At 43.1% G+C, this 23,639-nt stretch overlaps 1 protein-coding gene and 1 non-coding gene across 2 annotated transcripts in view; one reads left to right on the top strand and one right to left on the bottom strand.

Annotated features, from left to right (window-relative positions):
• Jak1 (Janus kinase 1) overlaps nt 1-23,639 on the top strand; it is a 117,025-nt gene that overhangs the window by 83,181 nt on the left and 10,205 nt on the right. The window contains exons 11-16 of the mRNA XM_048351480.1: nt 374-560; nt 7,091-7,197; nt 19,970-20,113; nt 20,802-20,889; nt 22,220-22,347; nt 22,949-23,084. Of these exons, the coding sequence (XP_048207437.1) occupies nt 374-560; nt 7,091-7,197; nt 19,970-20,113; nt 20,802-20,889; nt 22,220-22,347; nt 22,949-23,084 (790 nt within the window). The remainder of the gene's footprint in view (nt 1-373; nt 561-7,090; nt 7,198-19,969; nt 20,114-20,801; nt 20,890-22,219; nt 22,348-22,948; nt 23,085-23,639) is intronic.
• Nucleotides 18,058-18,164, bottom strand: LOC125355868. The gene has a single exon (XR_007211789.1). It is a non-coding gene; the product is annotated as a U6 spliceosomal RNA (small nuclear RNA).

Genomic DNA, 23,639 nt, shown 5'->3' with positions numbered 1-23,639 from the left:
ATAATACTTTCTATCTTTTATAAAGTACTAAGTCTTAAGATACTCCTTGTCAGTTAACTATAGCAACAGTTTAGTAGTAAATGTGATAGTTTCCTGACCCTCATCTTCTAGGTGAAAAGCTAAGGGAGACTCTATGTTGTATGCTCACTTTACCAAGGCCTTCTCCTGAACCTCCATTACATTATTTCCTTATTTATTGGTTAACTTATATACTGAATAATTTTAAAATGCTTTAATAATTTTAAATGAAAAGTTACGTTACAGAAATGTTCCAGAGGGTTTCTTAACATTTATTAACATCTTACATACTCAAGGTAACTTTTCCTTGTTCCATTTTAAACAAATAGTTTCTGATTGCTTTTCTGAATGACAGGTGTTAGGTGGCCAAAAGCAGTTCAAGAACTTTCAGATTGAGGTACAGAAGGGCAGCTACAGCCTGCATGGTTCAGACCGCAGATTTCCCAGTCTGGGAGAACTCATGAGCCATCTCAAGAAGCAGATCCTGCGCACGGACAACATCAGCTTTGTGCTGAAACGCTGCTGCCAACCCAAACCTCGAGGTTTGTCTCCCTGTGCCAAAGCAAGGCCATGTCTTCTCAGTTGTCATAGGTACTTTGAGACCCAGATGAACTAAAGGATACTAATTGGGTTAAAGAAAGTAGCCCTTGCTCACCGTTTCTGGTTTTTTTTTTCTTTTAAATGTTGTTACAAGTCTATCTCTAAGTCACACCTCATCCTTGAATGTTAGAATTTTCTATAGAAAAGACATGAACACCTTTTCTCAACATCTCAGGCTACAGAAAGAAGCATATTGAAGGTTCAGTGAACAGAAATGCAATTCTTCACTCATTAAGATAAAGTGCCCTGTCTGGGTGCTGGTGACTCTTGTCTAAAATCCTAGCGACTCAGGAGGCTACAATTCTAGGATTACAGTTCAAAGCCAGCCCAGGCAGAAAAATCTAAGAGGCTCTTCAACTAATTAGTAAAAATCTGGAAGTGGAGGCGTGGCTCAAGTGGTAGAACTGCCTTATATGAAAAGGCCAAGCAAGAGCATGAGGCCCAGAGGTCAAGCCCCACAATTGGTACCCTACAAAAAAAAAAAAAAAAAAAAAGAAAGAAAGAGGAATGGAATGAGGGAGGAAAGGAAAGATAAAGTGTCTTGAGGGCTTCTATCATTGGTATGTCAGAGAAATATGATCTGTGAGCCCAGATCCATGTTAGATCTAAAGAATCAGAATTGCTTAAGGCCTGGTTCCTGCTCTCTGGGGGTTTCTAATGCAGAAAATATGTCAATGAGGCCCCTGTGATAGGTGTTTTAATTAACCTAGCCCAGGAGTGAAAAGAAGGAGATGACCAAATTCTCTGAGTTACTGAACATGGGGGGATTCATGGAGGAAGCAGATCCTGAGTTGAGTGTTGGATGATAAGCAGGAGGTACCAGTTAGATGAGAATGTGTTTTGGCAAATCTGAAACCATTACCTGTGCAAAGCAGCAGGCCAAAAAAGGGACAAATGTAAAAGCAGAGGTGGAAAGAATGGAGGAGGGGGATATATTTTGCATCATGGAAGTCAGCTGCTACAACAAAGAGCTGGGACTTTATCTTGCCAGCAGTCAAAGCTATGGAAGGACTAGGAAATAAAATCCAAGCAAGGGACTGTTGGGGATTCAGCTTGGCATTGAGGGGGAGAGGGTGGTCCCGAGAAGCTGCCTTTCCTCCCGCCCTGGGGCCCTATGGAAGCTAGCCACACCTTTCTCCTTCTGGAACCCGAGGGAGTAGCTCTAAACCAGCCCCCACCTCTCGCCAGCGAGCACCTGTGTCGTAAAGGCGCTCAGAAGGGGGTTCTGTGGGAAGTGACGTTAGCCCGTGAGGGAGGTTGTAGGGCGCTGCTCTTGGATGGACAAGCTTACCAGCCTATCGCTAGTTCCTGGTCAGTCCCTCCCCTTTGCCCGTCACTATTGCTATAAGTCTGATTGCCCCTCCCTTGAATAAACAGACAGCTCCTTGAAGCTTCTCCGAGAGCCCATGCATGCCTTGCTTCCTTGGTGGGTATAGGGAGGGGGAGGGCTTCTCGCAGCCACGTGTACCCGAGGCTACCCGTGTCCTCCATTCCATCTTGCCCTGCCTGCAGGTCAGGTGGCCAAGGAAGGGAGTGGAAAGGGAACACAGATAAGGGGATAAAAGCTTGGCATCTCCGCACATGGGGAGGTATACATCTAGCCTGACAAGGGACCAGGGGCCCAGCCATTCTTTATTAAGCCCCAGGAGTAGTGTCACTGATGTCTTGAAGGAGGATTCACTATCTTTCATAATGAGTGTGGAAGAACACTTTGGGGTTCACCTAGACCTGAACCTCCACTTATAGATAGGAAAACTGGGGTGCAGAGAAATAAAGTCACTGAAGGTCAAGATCCAAGTGTTTGAGGGCAGGCCTAATCTGAATGGAATTTCTTTCTCCAAAATACTTGCTTGTAATTGTCAGACCTTCTTTCAAATTGTCAGGCCTGAAAGCACAGGCAGGGAAGTTGTTCTGAGGATCTGCCTGAGAGGGTGTTGTTCATGGGAGGAAATTATCTCTGAGCCATCTGTATCTATATCTTAGAATCAAGGGCAGGTATGGCAAAGCAAGCATGCCAGGTCAGAAAGAGGTTCTTTTGTTGTTGCTTCTGTGGCTGCTGCAGAAATGATCAAACCAGGAGCTTATCTCATAAATGCTAGGCTAGTGCTCTGCCACTGATCTACTCCCCTTGCTCTGGGCCTCATTTCTTGATGTGTGAATCATGTTTCAGTCTAAGCAAAGGGGGTTGGGCACTAAACATAGTGAAAGAGGAAGGACTTGTTCTTGTTGATCAGATAGGACTTCCTGCCAGCCTTGGGGAATAACTGCGGCCTTTGTTTTTATGCTCAAAGATGTTCCACAGAGGTTAAAAACACATCTGCCACTTGGCTGTGAGACCTCAGAGCAAATTAAAAGCTTAAAGCCCAACAGTCCTGTTTACTTGTTTAACCTTTGCTTCCAGATAGTAAAAAGTGAGTTATACTTTTCTAGGGATTGATGGCCTCTGAAAGGGAAAAAGTAGAGGACAGTATCCACAGGAGTAGGGAAGGCTGGAGAAGAGGACGTGACGTCTTTTAGGGCTCTAGGGGGAAGGTGTTTGACATAGATGCCATCCCTGACATCCCAGGTCTTGGAGCCAGTAGCTGTAGAGGAGATGTGCAGAAACTATTAAATGCCCTGTCATGTGTCTTCTGTTGAGTCTCCTGAGACTCAGCACTGAGCATTAAGTTTAGTGTGTTTGCCTTCCTACTTTCTTATTAACTTTTCAGACAGAGTCTGGGTCTTACTACTTTGTGACTCCTAGGAACCCCAGGACCCAGCACAAAGTCAAGTAATAATTCCTGTCAAGCAGTAATGTTAGCACTTACAGCCATATTTATGGGTACCTCCTATCTTATGCAGTTTACATGAATATCCTATTTTTTTAAATCTACACAGCAATTCTTTTTAATCATTACAGAGGTGAGGAAATGGAGTCTTAGGAATGTTTGGTGACTTTGAAGGTTACATGCTAATGGTATCAGTAATACTTGAATTAGTGTCAATAAGTAATAATGGTAACTGCTACCCTATTAGTAAAGCTTACTACTTACAAGACATAACTCAAAAAACAGTTTCTATTTTAAGTCATTTAATCCTTAGAACAAAACATAGTGTGTTCTCTTTTCTCATTGTACTTTCTCAGATCATGTGTCAGAAGAGTAGGAAGTTGAATTTAGATTGTCTGGCTACAAGGATATTGTGTAAAAGGGCAGATGAGCCATTAGTCTGAGTCTGAGACAAGGGCAAAGGAGTGGATGGCAGTGAGGCTTCTTCATACTAGTTCTCAGAGCCCTCTTTCTTCCCTCTACAAATCAGAGTAGTAAAATCATGAAAATTTGATCTGAAAGTGTTCTTTTTTGGTATGTTCAGCTTCTTTGCTCTAACTGCAAGGTTCCAGTAGTCAGATATCCTAATCTGAGTTTCTCACTCAAAACTAAACCTCATTTATCCTCATGGGATAAATAAAAATCAGAGGAAAAAGCAGGAGACCACACAGAATTGGTGTGATGGCTAAGCAAACTCACCATCTCTCCCCTTTGTGGAGTTTGTGCCCAGTTCCAGACCTGAGAGCAGCTGTGTTAAAAATACGAAGCTTCACCAGCCATCCTCCATATCCTCTTCAGCTGAGGCATCTGTGCTGCCTGAGTTCCACACCAATCAACTCTGACCCCAAGGCATTCTTCAGGCTGCTCTGCAGTCTGGGGCACCCTGGTGGTAGAAGAAGGATGGTGGCTGGTCATAAAAACAAAGGCTACCTATGATGGAGCTCTTACTTCACACCAGTCAGTGAAGACAGCTGTTGGAATGTACTGTCTCATCTGTCTTTCATAGAGAGCTGATGAGGAACATTTTTCTGATGTGAAGGAGGTTCCTGGAGGTTTAAGTTCTCTCCTACTCACAGTAAACCTTATTTCTATGTGTCACCAGTCAAGATACTTATTTTGGCATCAGCCTGTTACTTGTTTGAATCAGGTTTTACTCCAGGAATTGAATAAAGTCAGGAAAACATATAGAGGGAGAAGCCTCTGAAAAAGGAGTCCCCACAATGTGGTAATGAGGAGTCCTTCCTGAAACCAGTTTCAGGCATCGAGGTTTATATCCATACTAGAGCAGATGTTCTGTGGCAAGGAAAGAGATGAGCTGTCTCTGACTTCCATGTAAAGCCTGCATGTGGAGCTTATGAGCTTTCTCATTGTGGTCAGACTATTTGCTCTGACCTTGGCTTTCTGATCTGTAATAAGGGTAAAGTTGCTGTCTGCATAGGGTCATCATGTGGGCAGAGAACAGTGTCTGGCAGAGAGAAAGCAGTAAAAAAAAAAAGTGTGAAATTAAAATAGCAAAGGGGAAACTTTGAAGGCTAGTGAGGACTTGAGGGACTTGGAGTTTGCAGCATGCATGAGGACATGGTACTCAGCAGCTGTTGTCTCCCAGTGGACACGTGTGACCCTAGCTCACAGATCTTTGACAAGCTCCTTCAGAATCCAAGAATCAGGACTTGAGTTTTCTTCCCAAAAGTGGAAGCAGGAGAGCATCCATGAGTTGTCACTTCCCTAACAATTGGGCCTCAGCTAAAAGAGGCCATGTCATGTTCAGTGACTGCCAGTGTCTGCTGAGGTTCCAGGCCTGTCATTTGAGTGTGTCCCAATTTGGAAGGTCTCCACACACACCTGGGGCTTGAACTCAGAGCCTTGTGTTTGCTAGGCAGATGCTCTGCCATTTGAGCCATACCTCAGCCCTTTTTAACTTTAGTTATTTTTCAAATAGAATTTTAAAATAGGGTCTGTTATGTTTTCATAGTTCAAGCTCTCCCACTTTATACTTTCTTCATACCTGAGATGACCAGCATGCACCAACCATACAAAAACTTATTAGGCTGTGTGCCAGTAGCTCACGTATATAACCCTAGCTACTCAGGAGGCTGAGATCTGAGGATTGCGGTTCAAAGCCATCCCATGCAGGAAAAGTCCATGAGACTCGTATCTCCAATTAACCACCAAAAAAAAACCAGAAGTGGAGCTGTGGCTAAAGTGGTGGGGCACTAGCCTTGAGCTGAAGAGCTCAGGGATAGTACCCAGGCCCAGAGTTCAAGCCCTGTGACCAACAAAAAAAAATTTTTTTTAATTCTAATTAAAAAAAAATTTTAAACTTATTAGTTGAGATAAGAGTCTTGCTAACTTTTTTTTTCTAGACTGGTCTTGAGCCATGATCTCCTATATTACTATGCTTATAGGCCTGAGCCACTGCACTTGTCTTGAAAGGTCCTTTATTTCCCCATTGTTACCTCATATCTTGTGAATCCACAGTAGGATAGGCGATTTGTGTGTGTGCTCGTGTGTGTGTGCATGCATGCATGCATGTATATGTCAGTACTGGGGCTTGAACTCAGGACCTAGGTGCATACCAGTACTGAGGCTTGAACTCAAGGCCTGGACACTATCCTTTAGATTTTTCTTTCAAGTCTGGTGCCCTATCATTTATCCACAGCTCTACTTTTGGATTTTGGAGGGTCAGTTAGAGATGAGTTTATGGACTTTCCTGCCCAAGCTGACTTCAAACTTGCTGATACTTAGATGTCATCCTCCTGAGTAGCCAAGATTATAGACATGAGCCACTGGACCCTAACTTAAAAGGTGGTTTTTGAGAATCATAAATTCCAGGTTAGCTACTTCTGTCAAGACTGGTCCAGCAGACCTTGTCACGTGTTGGGCTTATGTTTGAATAGAGTTTGGAGGGGATAGGTCACTCATAACCCATATGTTCTGGGTTTGGTAAACACCTCCTCAGTAGGGGTACTGCTAGGCTCAGAGAAATTTAGACAGTCCTCTCTAGGATGCCTTTCCCCTCTTCTTGCACAAAACCAGCATTTCCTTTCTTCACAGGATTCCTGTAGCTCCCTAGGATCAAAGCTTCAGCTTCCCTCATTAACTTTCCTCCTACAAACCACTGCTAGTTATTCATACATTTAACAAATACTTGTTGAGGGCTGAGGCCAGTGGCTGAGTACTTACCTAGACTTGGGTTCAATTCCCAACACCACAAAACAAAGCAAAACCCCAATACAGTACTTCTTGTGTGCCCATCATGTAGCTGTAGATGTAGAACAGAAATTAAGATAGAAAACAGTCCCTGATTTCTTGGGAGTTTCCCTTTTGGTCTAAAACATCCTTATAGAAATCTTCCCTGACCTCTTCCCAGGGCAGGTCCTGCTTTGTGGAACTTGGAACAACTCAGTCTGTCCTGTATAATCAATAGCTAGCCACATTGTACTTTTCCACCTGTTGGTCTGATTATTTGATTTCTGTTGGCTCTGTTATTAGCCTTTGATCCCCTGGAGGGCATGAATCAAGTACTTTTCCAGTTTAGTTGACAAACGATTGAGACAACAAATACACATTTGTGTTCAGCAGCTTTTGTAGCTTCACACATTAGCTGGTTGGGATCTTGAATCTTTAGTTCTAGTATACTAAGACTTCTTTGATCTTTTCCACAGAAATCTCCAACCTGCTGGTGGCCACAAAGAAAGCCCAGGAGTGGCAGCCTGTCTACTCCATGAGCCAGCTAAGTTTTGATCGGATCCTCAAGAAAGATATTGTACAAGTAAGTTATTATTGCAGTCGTTTGGCCTAGCTTTGTTTTTACCTCCTGACAGGAGAAAAGCCTGAGGACTAGAGGTGAAATGAAGTCTATGTCTGGGGAAATCCTGGTGAGAGAAGGAAAAGAAAACTTGTTTTCATAGTTAAAGCAGATCACCTAGTACCTCCTATTCTGCCCCACCGTGTTTTGATGGCCATCCTCAGGGCTACTCATTGTTGAAGAAGTACGTTAGCGTAGGTGTAGGGTTACCTGTGTTGGAGAAACTGTACATTGTGAGGGAGCACTGATGGAATAGCAGGAGTCAGCTCTCCAAGGAGACCTGGGTTGATGCTCTCACCATCCCACAGTATATGGTGTAAGATTGCATTCCAGATTTTAGTCTTGCTCTTTTTTTTTTTTTTTTTTTTTCAATTTGAAAGGCTTAAAACTTTATTCACTAATAAATATAAAGTGAATAAACATAAATCAGAGGTTATCTTAAAGTCGCTACTTTCATTGGCAGATTTGTCTCTTCCTCTCTTGTCTCCCCTTCACTAACAATCAGATGTAGTCATTCAGTACAAGGTATCAATTCACTTCTTTTTTTTTTTTTTATTTTTTTTTTATTTTTAATTTTTTTTATTATCAATTGAACATAAATTTTTTTTTACAAGGTGCTGTGCAAAGAGGGTGCAGTTACATAGTAGGGCATTGTGTACATTTCTTGTGATATCTTACAACCTGTTTTCCCATCCCTTGTCTAGGTCAGGTAGACCCATATGCAGTATACAATGTATCAAGCACATATACAGTGTTCACAGACTTGGTCTCTTCTGTCTCTCCATCTCCCTTTGTTAACAGTCATATATCAGGGAGATCATGCCCCTTTGTTTTCTGTGTTCTAGGCTTGTCTCACTCAACATTATTTGTTCGAGTTCTGACCATTTCCCTGCGAATAACAATATTTCACCATTCCTAATCGCTATGTAGTATTCCATTGTGTATAAGTACCATATTTTTTGGATCCATTCATCTGTGGAGGGGCATCTGGGTTGTTTCCAAATTTTGGCTATTGTGAATTGTGCTGCGATAAACATGGAAGTACAAATGTCCTTTTGATATCTTGGGTTTTGCTGTTTAGGATAGATGCCTAGGAGTGGTATGGCTGGGTCATAGGGTAGGTCTATATTGAGCTTTTTGAGAAACCTCCATACTGTTCTCCAAAGTGGCTGTACTAATTTGCACTCCCACCAACAATGGAGAAGGGTTCCTCTTTCCCCACAGCCCCTCCAGCATTTGTTGTTTCCTGAGTTCAGAGTATAGGCCATTCTAACTGGGGTGAGGTGGTATCTCAGGGTTGTTTTTATTTGCATTTCCTTTACTAGCAGGGATGTTGAGCATTTCCTCATGTGTTTCTTTGCCATTTTTATATCTTCTCTTGTGAAGTCTCTCTTTAGCTCTTTTGCCCATTTCCTAATAGGTTTATTGGGCTTGGAGGGGCTTAGTTTTTTGAGTTCTCTGTAGATGACAGATATCAGGCCTTTGTCTGTTGCTGTGCTGGTAAATATCCTTTCCCATATCGTTGGCTGTCTTTCTATTTTGGTGGCTATGACCTTAGCTGTGCAGAAACTTTTTAATTTGTAGTAGTCCCATTTGTTGAGTCTTTCCCCTATTTGTTGTGCGCCTGGGACTCTATTCAGGAAGTTCCTTCCTGTGCCTATAAGTTCTAGTGTCTTTCCTACTCTGTCCTTCAGTAGTTTCAAGGATTCAGGTCTGATGTTGAGGTCCTTGATCCATTTTGAGTTGATCTTGGTACATGGTGATAGGCTTGGGTCTACTTTGAGTTTTCTGCATATGGCTGCCCAGTTCTCCCAGCACCAGTAGTTGAAGAGGCTATGTTTATTCCATTGTATGTCTTTAGCTCCTTTGTCGAATATCAGTTGGCTGTAAGAGTGCGGTTTTATTTCTGGGTCTTCAATTCTAATCCACTGGTCTTCCGATCTGTTTTTATACCAATACCATGCTGTTTTTGTTATGATGGCCTTGTAGTAGAGCTTGAAGTCTGGTATGGTGATACCTCCTGCACTATGTTTTTTGCCTAGAATTGCTTTGGCTATTCTAGGTTTTTTGCTGTTCCATATGAATTTATGGATTGGTTTCTCTATTTCAGTGAAGAATGTGGCTGGGATTTTGATAGGTATTGCATTGAATTTGTATAACAATTTGGGCAGTATGGCCATTTTCACTATATTGATTCTGCCTACCCATGAGCATGGGAGGTCTTTCCATCTCCTTGTGTCTTCTTTGATTTCCCTTATTAGATTTTTGTAGTTTTCATTGAATAGGTCCATCACGTCCTTGGTTAAGTTGATCCCTAGGTACTTTATTCTTTTTTTGGCTACTGTAAATGGAATCGTTTCCATAATTTCCTTTTCTGTTTGTCTATTGCTGGTGTACAGAAAAGCTGCTGACTTTTGTGGATTGATTTTGTATCCTGCTACTTTGCCAAATTGGTTTATTAGATGTAGGAGTTTGGGTACTGAGTTTTTTGGGTCCTTGAGATATAAGATCATGTCGTCTGCGAATAGGGATAACTTGATTTCTTCCTTGCCGATGTGGATCCCTTTGATGTCCTCCTCTTGCCTTATTGCTATGGCTAGGGATTCCAGTACTATGTTGAACAGAAGTGGGGAGAGTGGGCATCCTTGTCTTGTTCCTGTGTTTAGGGGGAATGATTTAAGTTTCTCTCCATTTAATATGATATTAGCAGTTGGTCTGTTGTATATGGCTTTTATTGTTTTGAGGAATGTTCCATCTATTCCTGTTCTCTCCAAAGCTTTTAATAGGTATGGATGTTGTATTTTGTCAAAGGCTTTTTGGGCATCGACTGAGATAACAATGTGATTCTTGATTTTAGTTCTGTTTATGTGGTGAATTACATTGATTGATTTACGGATGTTGAACCATCCTTGTGACTGAGGGATGAAGCCTACTTGGTCATGATGTATGATATTCTTGATCACTTTCTGGATCCTGTTAGCTAATATTTTATTGAGGAGCTTTGCATCTGTGTTCATTAGTGATATTGGTCTGTAGTTCTCTTTTTTTGTTGGATCTTTGCCTGGTTTGGGGATGAGTATGATATTAGCTTCGTAGAATGAGTTCGGGATTTTTCCCTCCGTTTCTATTTCGCGGAAGAGTTTGAGGAGTATTGGAATTAGCTCCTCACTAAAGGTTTTGTAGAATTCATTGGTGAATCCATCTGGGCCTGGGCTTTTCTTAGTAGGGAGGTTCTTGATTACCTCCTGTATCTCACCGTAAGTTATTGGTTTATTTAGTTGATTTATTTCTTCTTGGTTCAGTTTGGGCAGTTTGTACTTCTCTAAGAATTGATCCATTTCTGTAAAATTATTGTTTTTTGTTGAGTAGAGGTTTTGGAAATAGCTCCTTATGATTGTTTGAATATCGTGTGTATTTGTTGTAATTTTTCCTGTGGAGTCCCTGATTTTACGAATATGAGTCTCTTCTCTTCTTTTTTTTGTGAGTCTTGCAAGGGGTCTGTCAATTTTGTTTATTTTCTCAAAGAACCAGCTTTTAGTCTTATTTATTTGTTGAATGGTCTTTCTATTTTCAATCAGATTTATCTCTTCTTTAATCTTTGTAATCTCTCCCCTCCTAGTCGTTTTAGATTCTGTCATTTCTTGTTTCTCCAGTTGTTTTAGTTTCATCGTGAGGGTATTCACCTGCTCTGCTTCCATTCTTTTAATGTGGGTACTGAGTGCAATGATCTTGCCCCTCAGTACTGCCTTAGCTGTGTCCCATAGGTTTCTTTGTGATGTGTTTTCTTTGTCATTGTGGCTTATGAATTCGTTGATTTCATCTTTAATTTGATCTGTGGCCCAAGTGTTGGATAGCAGCGTGGGGTTTAGTCTCCAAGAGTGTGTATAGGCTCTGTGGTATCCTTTGTTGTTGAGGGTTACCTTTAATCCACTGTGATCAGATATAATACATGGGATGATGTCAATTCTTTTGTATTTGCTGAGGTTCTTTGTGTGGGCTATGACGTGGTCTATTTTGGAATATGATCCATGGGCTGCTGAAAAGAAGGTGTATTGGGTCTCTGTAGGGTGGAAGGTTCTATATAGGTCTGTTAGATCCATTTGGGCAATGGTGTTATTTAGGTCCTCAGCTCCCTTACTAATCCTCTGGGTGTTGGATCTGTCTCTTGGAGAGAGAGGAGTATTAAAGTCACCCACTATGATTGTGTTTGCATCTATCTTGCTCTGTAATTCTGTGAGAATTTGCTTGACATATGTCGGGCCTCTTTTGTTCGGTGAGTATACATTTATCACCGTGATGTCTTGATTCTGGATTTTTCCTTGTATCAATATGTAGTGTCCTTCTTTGTCTTTTTGAGTGGACTTTAAAGAGAAATCCAGCTTGTCTGAGATCAGGGTGGCTACACCTGCCGTTTTGGTGGGTGCATTTGCTTGGTAGATCTTGCTCCATCCTTTCATTCGAAGCCTGTTTTTGTCCCTTGCTGTAAGGTGGGTCTCTTGTAGACAACAGATGTCAACTTTTTGCTTGCGGATCCATTCTGCCAGTCTGCTCCTCTTGATCGGGGAGTTTAAGCCATTTATATTTAAAGAGATCAAGGATAAGGGTGTTTTTTCTCCTTCCATTTTCTTGTTGGGCTGTTTTTTCCTGTTGTTTTTTTTTTTTTCTTCTTGTCTTTAGTGAGCTTGTGTTTCTGCTGGACTTTGGCTATTGAAGTTTCTTTCTGAATCTGTCTGTGTGTCTTTTACGATCTCTGTTGGGTGGGCTTCCCCTCTTAATATTCGCTGTAGGGCTGGTTTTTTATTCACATACTCCTTTAGCTCCTCTTTGGTGTGGAAAGATCTGGTTCTCCCTTCGAATGTGAACTCCAGTTTCGCTGGATATTTGATCCGAGGTTGTAAGTTGTTATTCTGAAGTACTTGGATGGTGTTCTTCCACTCACTTCGAGCTTGGTAAGTTTGTGTGGATAAGTCGGATGTTATTCGAATCCTCTTCCCATTGAAAAAAGTTTCCTTCTTCGCTTTGGCTGAATTCAGAATTTGCTCTTTAATCTTGAGGTCTGTAGTCTTGAATATTATGTGCCTTGGGGTGGTTTTCCTGGGGTCTGGCCTGCCAGGTGTCCTATAGGCTTCGGTTACCTGGATGGGGTCCCCTGTGAGATTGGGGAAGTTTTCTGCAATAACTTTATTGAGAACATGATTAAGCCCTCTGCTCTGATATTCGGCTCCTTCTTCTATTCCAATTATGCGCAGATTATATCTCTTGTCTTTGTCCATTAGTTCCTGGAGTAATCTTCCCTGAAGCTTCACCTTTTCTTGGAGTGTGGTCATTTTCTGGTTGTTGTCAGCTGCTTCATCGTCCAGGCGAGAGATTCTGGATTCCATATGGTCCACTCTTTGTGTTATGGTTTCAATTGCGGAGTTTATGGATGTCAGAGAGCTATTCATGGTTGTCATATCAGCTCTGATCGTGGAAATTTCTTCCTTTAAAGAGTTGTATTTTAAATCTATTTTTTCATGCATTTCAATTCTCAGGGTGTGGAGATTTTCTTTAAAGGCGGCTTGCATTGTATCCATTTTTGCTTCCATTTCTTTAAACGAGGCTTGCATTGTATCCAGTTTTGCTTCCATTTCTTTCTTGGCTTCCTGGGTGTCCTTCCAGATTTCCGCTCTAAACTCCTGGAATTGTTTTCTGATTTCATTTCTGACGGTTTCGATCATTCCTGTTAACATGTCCTCATTTGCTTTTTTATTCTCCATCTCCTCTCCAGTCGTGCTGCTTTTTGGAGCTGGCGAGTTGGCTTGTCCTTTGATGAACTGAGTTATGTTTCTTTGTGATTTGCGCATCTGGAAGTCTGTGTAGATCTTCCCTCCCTTCTGTGTAGGCGTGTCTGCGTCAGCAGGTGCTGTCGCTGTGGCCCCGCCCACCAGTGCAGGGCACGCCTATCAGAGCGGGCGCTTTCGCCGGGGCCCCGCCCTCCTGTGCACTGTGAGTCCCCTACAACAGGCACTTAAGTGGGGTCTGCCTCCCAGAGCGAGCCCTGGGTTGTTGGGTTGTGCTTACGCCCTCCCGAGAGTCCGTTGGGGGGGGGAGGCAGTATGTGTGGGGCCCAGTGGGATCGACTGTCCGGGTGTGGCTTAGCACTCTCAGACCTCGTCTCCGCTGCGAGGAGGGGGAACGAGATCAGGCTCAGGTGACCCTGCTGGGCTGGTATTGCCCACCAGCGCCTGTGATTTTAGTTGTAAGAGTCCGCAAGGTCTAGGCGCCTCGGGTGGGGCTTGCCCTGCCGGCCGTCCCCGGCCCCTGTTGGGAAGGGGACGGGGCCGGTTCTGCCAGTTCAGGAACCTTTGGGGGCTTGGGGCTGTTCCGCCCTTCCCCTGCTAGACTGGCTTCCCAGCGCCTGATGGGAGCTTCCCGCCTGATTTGGGGATCCTTTGTTCCCACGGGAGTGGGGAGGGGGAGGGAGGGAGCTATAGCTTCTTTGTCGGGCTTGGGTCTCCCGTTGGGGGAAGGGATTATGGGGGACTCACTTTTGCTGCTTTGTGTGTGTGTCCCGCACCGCCGTTGGCCCTTCAGGGGTTGGCGAAGTGTCGTGGTGGCTCCCCCGTTCCCTCTTTCTGCCGCGCTGGGTTCCCTTGTCCGAATCCGGTGTGGACCCGAACTTCTCGTCGCTGCCGGGTGTGTCTTGGTCCGCACCCTGCTTTGTGTCCGTGGGGTCTCCCGCTATATGGATTCTGCGCTCCTGGCAACCTGTCTGCCGATCGCCGGGTTTCCCTTTCCCAGCCTGACCCTGTTTGGGCCAGGGCCGGCTGGTGGGGGGAGGGTGCCCCAATTAATCTCCGGCTCCGTGTAGGTTTTCGGTTCTTCTTTTTTGCTCCTTTTTGTTTTCCTGCGTTTCTCCACTGCTTCTGGATGCTGGTTTTGCTGGGTTCTTGGTGGAGTGTTGGGTGTTGGAGTTCCCAGCTCGCTATTCAGTTGGTGCGAGTCGGGGTGCCTCCCTATTGTTTCGGCGCCATCTTTCTCCTCTCTTGCTCTTTTTGATGGTACTTCCAGAAGGAACAGAGCTAGGGAAACAAAGAACATGATCAGATGGCAGAAAAACAACTCCTTGAGAAATGGATCCTTATAGCAGTTGAGATCAAATGTCCTAGCCTCTGGAGGCTTTTGTCTGTACATCCCTACTCCCTTGTAGCTTCCTTTAGACCTTTTCTAAGCATTTGAAGCTCAGGGACCATCCCACCCATATTTTTTGCCCCCTCTCCAGCCCTCCTGGGTTAGGAACAAGACATGGCAGCAAGTGGAGATTCAAAGTAGATAGCAGTAGCTTGGAAAGAAGGAAACTTCAAGGCCAATTATAGGCTCACTGATAGGGAGGACAAGGAAGAAGGCAAGCATGGGGTCTGTTTGTTATTGTTACTTTTTAAGTGAATCTAAATGTTTTTCCCTGAGGTCCCATCATTACCACCCTCTGATGGTGTTAGAGCTGTGTCCTGACATTAAAATCATCATACTTACTGCAGTCTGTTTTCTCTCTAGAACTTGAAAGAGAACGTTGGACCTGTGTTTTCTCTTTCCCTAGTTCTGAGCCTGTGAGCTGATAACCACCATCTTTCATGCCTTCTCTATCCATTTACCAGCAGTGATGAGCATTTACACCCACTGGGTGCAGTTGCTACCCTCAGCAGGCTTTTAGACTGGTGGAAGAGGCAAACTTATCTCTAGACACAAATCTTGAGGGAGCTAAGTGTAATATATATATAGCTATGTGTGGCTATTCTGCTGTGACAGACAAATGGCAGTATTTGTGCAAATTCATATACCCAATTAATAATCACATGTGTTTCTGTAGGAAACAGGACTGATTTCCTATTTATCTTCCACAATTTTCTGCATATAAGAGTAGTCATAGAATAATAGGCCTTTTTTTTCAAATTGTTGTTTTAGAGGTGATATACAGCAGGGTTATCTTTACATATGTTGGGTGATATGTATGCACATTTCTTTCCTTTTGCTTAGTATCAGCTGTTCCCTCCTCGCTCATTCCCTCCCTCCTGTCACAGCCCTTGAGTTGCTTAGTTCACTTTCATCAATGTCCAGTGCAGCTGATGGGCCCTCCACTGCTGTACTTTTTTACCCACTTTCCACTGATTCTGTGCCCTCCTCCTATCTTCCCTCAGAAGTGCATGTGTAAACACCATATATGAGATAAAGAGTACAAAGCCATCTAAAAATTAGAAGACAAATTAAGAGGTCCTTTGTTTTCTTATCTTTGGGATTCTTTTCAGTCTGTATATTATTTTACATACATATGAATGAAGAGATGCTTGGGTATTACAATTTGGTACTTTTCTCCTAAGACTATCCTCTTTTGGTCTCACTGCGTATGGCTATCTTGAGTGCTGTTTACTTTGTCATATCTCATTGTGTTTTAAATCTACCACCCACATATCAAGGAGGACATGCACCGTTTATTTGTCTGATCTTGGCTTACCTCGTGCAACATGATTTGTTCTAGCTCCATCCATTTCCCTGCAAATGACATTATTTTATCCTTTCTAATGTCTGTGTAAAATTCCATTGTATATAGGTACCATGTTTTTTATATCCATTCAACTGCAGTGGGGCATCTAGGTTGACTCCATATCTTGGCTTTTGTGAACAGTGCAGCAATGAACATGCCTGTACAGGTGTCCTTATTGTACCTGGTTCCTGTCACTCAGGATAGATGCCTAGGAGTGATATGACTGGATCATAGGGTATGTCTATATTTAGTTTTTTGAGGAATGTCCAGAATACTTTCCAGAGTGGTTGTATTAGTTTACATTCCCAATTGGAAGTTGCAGTAGGGTTCCTCTTTCTACACATCCCCACCAGCATTTGTTGTTGTCTGAATTCAGAATATTGGCCATTCTAACTGGGATAAGGTGGTATCTCAAGGTTGTTTTTATTTTCCTTTCCTTTACGGCCACGGGTAACAAACATTTTCTTATTTGTTTCTTTGCCATTTTTACTTCTTCTTCTGAGAAGTCTCTCTTTAGTTCCCTTGCCCATTTAGTGATTGGTTTATTAGATTTGTGATGGATTAGTTTCTTGAGCTCCCTGTATATATCAGATATTAGGCCTTTGTCTGATGTATTGCTGATAAGTATCTTTTCCCAATTGTGTGGCTGTCTTTCTAGTTTAGTAGCTGTATCTTCAGCTGTGCAGAAACTTTTTATTTTGATGTAGTCCCATTTGTCAAGTCTCTCGTCAATCTGTTATACCCCTGGGACTCTATTAAGGAAGTTCCTGTTTGTGCCTATATGTTCTAATATCTCTCCTACTCCATCTTGCAGTGGTTTCAGAGTTTCAGGTCTGATGTTCAGGTCTTTAATCCATTTTGAGTGATGTAAGTGCATGATGACAGGCTGGGATACACTGTGAGTTGTCTGCATGTGACTGCCCAGTTTTCTCAGCACCAATAGCTGAAGAGGCTATGTTTTTTCCACTGTATGCCTTTGGCTCCTTTGTTGAATATCAGCTGACTGTAAATATGTGGTTTTATTTCTGGATCTTCTAATCTATTCCATTGATTTTCGGGTCTCTTTTTATGCTAGTATCAAGCTGTTTGGAGCTGGACATCTGATATTGTAATACCAACTCCATTGCTTCTTTTGCCTAGAATTGCTTTTTGGCTATTCTTGGTCTTTCGTTGTTCCATATGAATTTTTGGGTTTTCTCTATTTCAGTAAAGAATGTCATTGGGATTTTATGGGGATTGTGTTGGATTTGTAGATCATTTCTGGCAGTATGGCCATTTTCACAATATTGATTATACCTATCCATGAACATGGAAGGTCTTTCCATTTCCTGGTGTCCTCTTTGATTTCTTTCTTGAGATTTTTATAGTTTCACTAAATAGATCCTTTACATGTTTGGTTAGGTTAATTCCTGGATATTTTATTCTTTTTGAGGCTATTGCAAATAGTGTTATTTTCATGATTTCCCTTTCTGCTTGTATATTGTTGACGTACAGAAAGGCTACTATTGTATTTAGATCTATCTTGTTCTGTAAGTCTGAGAGTGTTTAACGTATTAGGTGCTCAATTGTTCGGTGCACATAAACGGATGACTGTGATTTCCTCTTCATGGATTGTTCCTTGTATTCATATGTAATGACCTTCTTTGTCTTTTGTACTTATTTTAATGAGAAGTCTATTTTGTCAGGTATCAAAATGGGTACTCCTGCCTTCTTGTTGGGTGCATTTGCATGGAAGATCTTTTTCCATCCTTTTGCTCTGAATTTATTTATATCTTTGGCTGTGAGGTGGGTTTCTTGGAAACAACGAATGGATGGATCTTGTTTTTCTGATCCAATCTGCAGTTCTTTTTCTTTGAATTGTAGAGTTGAGTCCATTAATGTTTAGGTTTGTTATCCAGAGAAACATTTTGTTTCCTGCCATTTTCTTTCCTGTATTTTGCTTCTTTCCTTTTCCTGTGATTACTAAATTGATTTTCTAGTGATTTCTATCTGATGTGTTTCCCTGATCTTGTTTTCTTTACATTGTATTCTTCCTTTTAATATTTTTTGTAGTTATGGTTTAGTGTTCATGAATTCCTTTAAGTTTTCTTTGTTGTGAAAGGTTTTCGTTTCACCAGCGTGTAAATGCTAGTTTTGCTGGGTATATATCACTTTGGGTTGGCAGTTGTTGATCTTCAGGGCTTGGATAGTACCCTTCCAAGCTCTCCTTGCATTGAGGGTTTGTGTGAAGAGGTCTGCAGTGATTCTGATTTTCTTTCCATTGTAGTATAGCCACTTCATTGATTTTGCAGTATTTAAAATCAGCTAAAAATATGGAACATTTCACAAGTTTGCATATCATCCCTGCACAGGGGCCATGCTAATCTTTTCTGTATCATTCCAGTTTTATTATATGTGCTGCCAGAGCGAGCACCATAATAGTCCTTTGAGTTATGTTTTGTGAGCCTAAGGTCAACAGCTTCATATTGCATTAGTTTTATGAGTAATTTTTTCTGGAAGTATTGGGAATTGAATTCAAGGCCTTATACTTGTAGCCCATTTTTGCCTTGTTTTTGAGATGGTATTTCAGGCCTGGGCTACAGTGTTTTCAGTTGTGCTTTCCTGTGTTGCTTGGGATGATAGATGTAAGCTACTACAACCAGCCATTGGTTGAGATGAAATATTATGAACTTTTATGCCCAGGCTGGCTTGAAACCACAATCCCTTCATCTCTACCTCCTAAGTAGCTAGAATTAAAGGATGGAGCCACAGTGCCCAGCTACAACTCTCTTTATCCTCTCCTTTTTTTTCTTCTCTCTCCTCTCTTACTTCAGGGCCTAGGTGCTGTCCCTGAGCTTTTTTGCTCAAAGCCAGTGCTCTACCACTTGAGTTACACCTCCACTCCACTCTTGGCTTTGTTCCCCCTTTGTTAGGGGTACATAATTGTAGACAAAAGTCTCATGGACATTCCTGCCCAAGCTGGCTTTGAATTATAATCTTCATATCTCAGCCTCCTAAGTAGCTAGGATTACAGGCATAACCACTAGTGTCCAGAGTATAAATCTCATTTGATTTTCACATATTAAGAATTTAAAGCCAGTCACTGGTGGCACACACCTGTAATCCTAGCTCAGGAGGCTGAGATCTGAGGATGGAGGTTCAAAGCCAGCCTAGGCAGGAAAGTCCATGAGACTGTTATCTCCAGTTAGCTACCAGAAAACTGGAATTGGCACTGTATCTCAAAGTGGTAGAGTGCTATACTTGAGCAAAAAAGCTCAAGGACAGCATTCAGATCTTGAGTTCAAGCCCCATGACTGACCCTCCCCCCCCCCGAAAAAAATAAAAGCATTCAAAAATCAGAAGTATTGAAGCACAAATTAGAAGGGTCCTTAGAGGCAGATAGTTCTGTGCTGAGGGCTCTGCTGAATCGCTCATTTAATCCTCATGCCTCTCTTTTAGTGGTATTATCACTGTTCTCATGTGAGGAAACTAAGGGCCCAGTTTCTTAGCTTGGGGCTTCTTGGTAATGCCAGTATAATTTGTATTACTGCTTCTAGAGCTTTGCATGTGTCCTTGTGCACATGGAAAGATAGGGTGGAGGAGGAATGAATGTTTCCAGTGTGAGAGGAAATGACTGCTAGTCTGGAAGCCTTTCACACCAAACACATGGGCCCAGCAAGATGGGCTTCTATCAGACATCACATCCAGGAGTCTGTATCAGGAACCTTTATATTTACTTCCTTAATCAGCTCTTAAAACAACTCTGCAAAGTAGGTGCCATTATCCATGTTTTCAGAGAGTGGACAGCAGGTAGTAGAACACAGAGTTATAAACTTTTTCACTTTGTTCCCTTGACTAGAGTGAGAAAGCCATCTGACAGGGTCCCTCCTAAGTCTTCTGTGGAGACCCTGGGATGGAATGGGGTAGCTGGCTGTTGATATCATTATTTTGAAGTTTTGTGGTAAGTCAGGATTGAGATTTGGCTTTAGTCAGTCTTCTAGATAAGAAGCAAGGGTAGGGTATTTAGAGAGTAGGTAACTCTTTCCAGGGCACCAGGAAATTACATAATTATGTTTATCCAGTAAACTTTCTGATCTTCCAGAGACCTAACAAACTTAAGACTCATTTCCCTTGGCCACTACCCCATCCATATTTAGTGCTTCCATTAATGATTCAGTCCCACACTCAGCCATCACACAGTTACAGAAAGAGATCACCATATTCTGCTTCATCCCTCAGGGTGAGCACCTTGGCAGAGGCACCAGGACACATATCTACTCCGGGACCCTGGTGGATTACAAGGACGATGAAGGGACTGCTGAAGAGAAGAGAATAAAAGTGATCCTCAAGGTCTTAGACCCCAGCCACAGGGACATTTCTCTGGCAAGTGTTCTCCTTTTTTGTGGAGCCAGGAGAGGGCGGTGGGCTGGGAAGAGCCTTCACCTTAATATTGCCCTCATTGTTGTCATACCTGCCTTTCAGTCAGTTTCAGGCTGACCTTGTATGTAAAATTAGTCAAGGAAGAGTGAACATTAGGTTCAGTACCTAACCTGTCCTCTACCTTTCCTCCTCTCTCCTGCTAAAGGCCCATGTGGGTGCTATGAAGCCCTGGGACAAGCCAGGTGGTCTCAAGAGTTTCCAGTGGAGTCTGGGGTTCCCATTCCAAAATATAGAAAATGAAAGCAGAGAGAAGCAAAAAAATGATTACCTAGGATCCCACAGACTAGTAGAGTGCATAGATCTACTGCCTTGGCATCCCTTTTATTCTAACACAGTGCTAAGTAAGCATTATTATTCCTAAAATGTAAAGAATGGGGAGGATGAGTATCTGATGGGAAAAGTATCAGCTTATCTCATCAGGTTTGCTCTGTGTCCTGTTGGATTTTCTAAAAGTCATTCCAGTTTCATTGGTGTAGAGGTCAAGGTGTAGCCATGTCTTTGAACAGTAAAGGCCAGTGTAAGTATTTTCATGGCCAGGAGTGATGAGAATGATGAGACTTCAAGGGGTCCATTGATGTTCCCTTAGCAGTGAAGGCTTACCCTTGACCCACCTTTCTCCCTTCTCTCACAGGCCTTCTTTGAGGCAGCCAGCATGATGAGACAGGTCTCCCACAAACACATTGTATACCTCTATGGCGTGTGTGTCCGAGATGTGGAAAGTAAGTGTCTTCCCTCTTAAAGTGGATAGTGGGGCCTGCCTGGGGAGTGTAGCTGCTATTCAGAACTCTTGATACCTTCACGATGTACAGACTTTAGCTACTCAGAATGTCTTTTTTTGTTTGTTTTTTTTTTGGCCAGTCCTGGGCCTTGGACTCAGGGCCTGAGCACTGTCCCTGGCTTCTTTCCGCTCAAGGCTAGCACTCTGCCACTTGAGCCACAGCGCCACTTCTGGCCGTTTTCTGTATATGTGGTGCTGGGGAATCGAACCTAGGGCCTCGTGTATCCGAGGCAGGCACTCTTGCCACTAGGCTATATCCCCAGCCCCAGAATGTCTTTTGTATACATTAGTAGTGTCTGTGGAATTGGACACCGTGTGTGTGTGTGCGTGTGTGTGTGTGTGTGTGTGTGTGTGTGTGTGTGTGTGTGTGTGTGTGTGTGTGTGTGTGCTGGTCCTGGGACTTGAACTCAGGGCCTGGGTACTGTCCTTGAGCTTTTTTGCTCAAGGTTAGTGCTCTACCGCTTGAGCTACAGCTCCAACTTCTGGCTTCTTTGGTGGCTAATTGGAGATAAGAGTCTCACAGATTTTCCTTTGTGGGCTAGCTTTGAACCATGATCCTCAGATCTCAGCCCCCTGAATAGCTAGGATAATCGGTATAAGCCAGTGCTCAGCTCTCATTCATTTCTTTAATACCTCTTCAGGTTACTCTAGGCTTCTTACTGTGCTACCTCAGGAAGTAAAGTCAGCATGACAGGAGGGAGGAACCCTGAACAGTGGGGTTGCCTGTTTAGCAGACTGGCTGCTTATAATAATGTGCAAGCTCTGACCTTTCTAGTGTCAGGCTACTGACACCATTGCTGTTCACCTGTCTTTGGGTTGAAGCTGCTAGAAAAAGACCTTGGAATTCCTGTCATACATATGTGAAAGAAAGGAATGCTTTTAAACCCCAAATACTTTGTTTTCTGTGCAATATGTAATATGGGCTATTCTGCTTGCTTGCTTGCTTATGCATAAGTCTTGCTGTAAGGGTAATCTTTACAGTGTGTGCTAAGAGTAGGGATGGTGATGGTGGCTCTTCACAGGCCTTCTATGTCTCATCACATTTAGCTCTCCTCAAACCCCTGAGGTGGTGTTGTGTCCGTATTTACAGACAAGGAACCTGAACTTCAGAGAGGCTCATATTAGAAGTGGAAAAGCTGTACCTCTGAAAAGTGTTTTTTGGGTTATGAAACTGAGTACCATCCACTAAAAAAGGGCTGTTGTAAGGGGACAAGGAGAATACCATCCCAGACAGATGGATGTTCTGGATGTCATTTTTTCTGTGTCTGCAGACATTATGGTAGAAGAATTTGTGGAGGGGGGGCCCCTGGATCTCTTCATGCACCGGAAAAGTGATGTTCTCACCACACCATGGAAGTTCAAAGTTGCCAAACAGCTGGCCAGCGCTCTGAGTTACTTGGTAAGAATGTCCTCATATCCACAGTTTTTCTGACCAGAAACCACACTGTCCTCATAGGGGGTAACAGGAAGGAGGTGCTGGCTAGCAGACCTCCAGAAGGTTCACATGTCAAGGCTCTAGTTAAATACAAGTGTGGCCAGTACTTAGTGAAAATGGTCATTGAGGGCTGTTTTTTTTGTGCTCGCTTATGAATCCTGCTTAGAGCAAAATAGTACAGTGTCAGAAAAGAGGATTGACTATATTGTGGTACATGGTAAGAGTGGAATAGTGTAGAACTGAGTAAACAAGGGAAACTGTCAGTGTCAGTCAGAGCTAATGTTTTATTGGCAACTTACCAAGAGCCATATGCTGTTCCTATGTTTTAGATTCTGCTAGCTTGAAACCTCACACATCCCTGCCATTAGCCTGTTCCACTGATGAGCCAAGGACTGAGGGGCAGTATAGGATGTGTATGAATCACACAGATCAGCAGCAGGAGGGCCAGGTTGTGGGTTCTGCCTTCACAAGAGCAAGGAGAGATAATCAGAGGGGCCAGAGTTGGAAACAGAGGAGTAAGGGAAAGAAGATGGGCCTTGCCACAAAGACTCTTTTTATTCTGCAGGAGGATAAAGACCTGGTCCATGGGAACGTGTGCACCAAAAATCTCCTTCTGGCCCGAGAGGGCATTGACAGCGAGATTGGCCCTTTTATCAAACTCAGCGACCCTGGCATCCCTGTCTCTGTGCTGTCCAGGCAAGGTATGTCCCCAGCCATCACCTCTGTGTACTCAATGTCAGGTGTCTGTCCAGCAGTGAGAAGGGGCTGGCTCTCTTGAGACAAGAGAGTCAGCAAACTGATGTATGGTGCTATTGCTGTATCCTAGGCAGGGATATAATGCTGAGGGAGGGCAGTCCCTGATAGCCCAGCCCATACTGTCTGATCCCTGCTGTATAGATGCTGCAGTCATGTGTTAGGGAAGCTCAGAGGGGGCCACTGGCTCCAAGGGGTGTTCAAGAGGTGGAAGGCAGGAATTGAGTCCTCCTCCACTTTCTTTTTGGATTCTGTTGTAGCTAATGAGTTGTTTGGAAGGCCTCTTTATTGAGTGATTGCTATGATTTCACATCATCACTGTGAATTGTGTTATGTCAAGTAGTAGGCTGCAAAGGAGAATGTAACTTTGGGAGCAAGATCAGAAACCCACACTGCACAGGTTGTGCTCTTCTTCCTGGCCCAGTGGATTACTCGAGGAGGACTGGAACACACCAGGGCCTGGTGCTGGTGGCCTTACAGTCTCCTGTCTTCATTAATGTTTT

The sequence above is a fragment of the Perognathus longimembris genome, chromosome 7 (assembly GCF_023159225.1).
Source record: "Perognathus longimembris pacificus isolate PPM17 chromosome 7, ASM2315922v1, whole genome shotgun sequence".
In the NCBI taxonomy this organism is placed as follows: Eukaryota; Metazoa; Chordata; class Mammalia; order Rodentia; family Heteromyidae; genus Perognathus; species Perognathus longimembris.
Note: the sequence above shows the minus strand (reverse complement) of the source record. Positions and strands in the feature narration are given on the sequence as shown.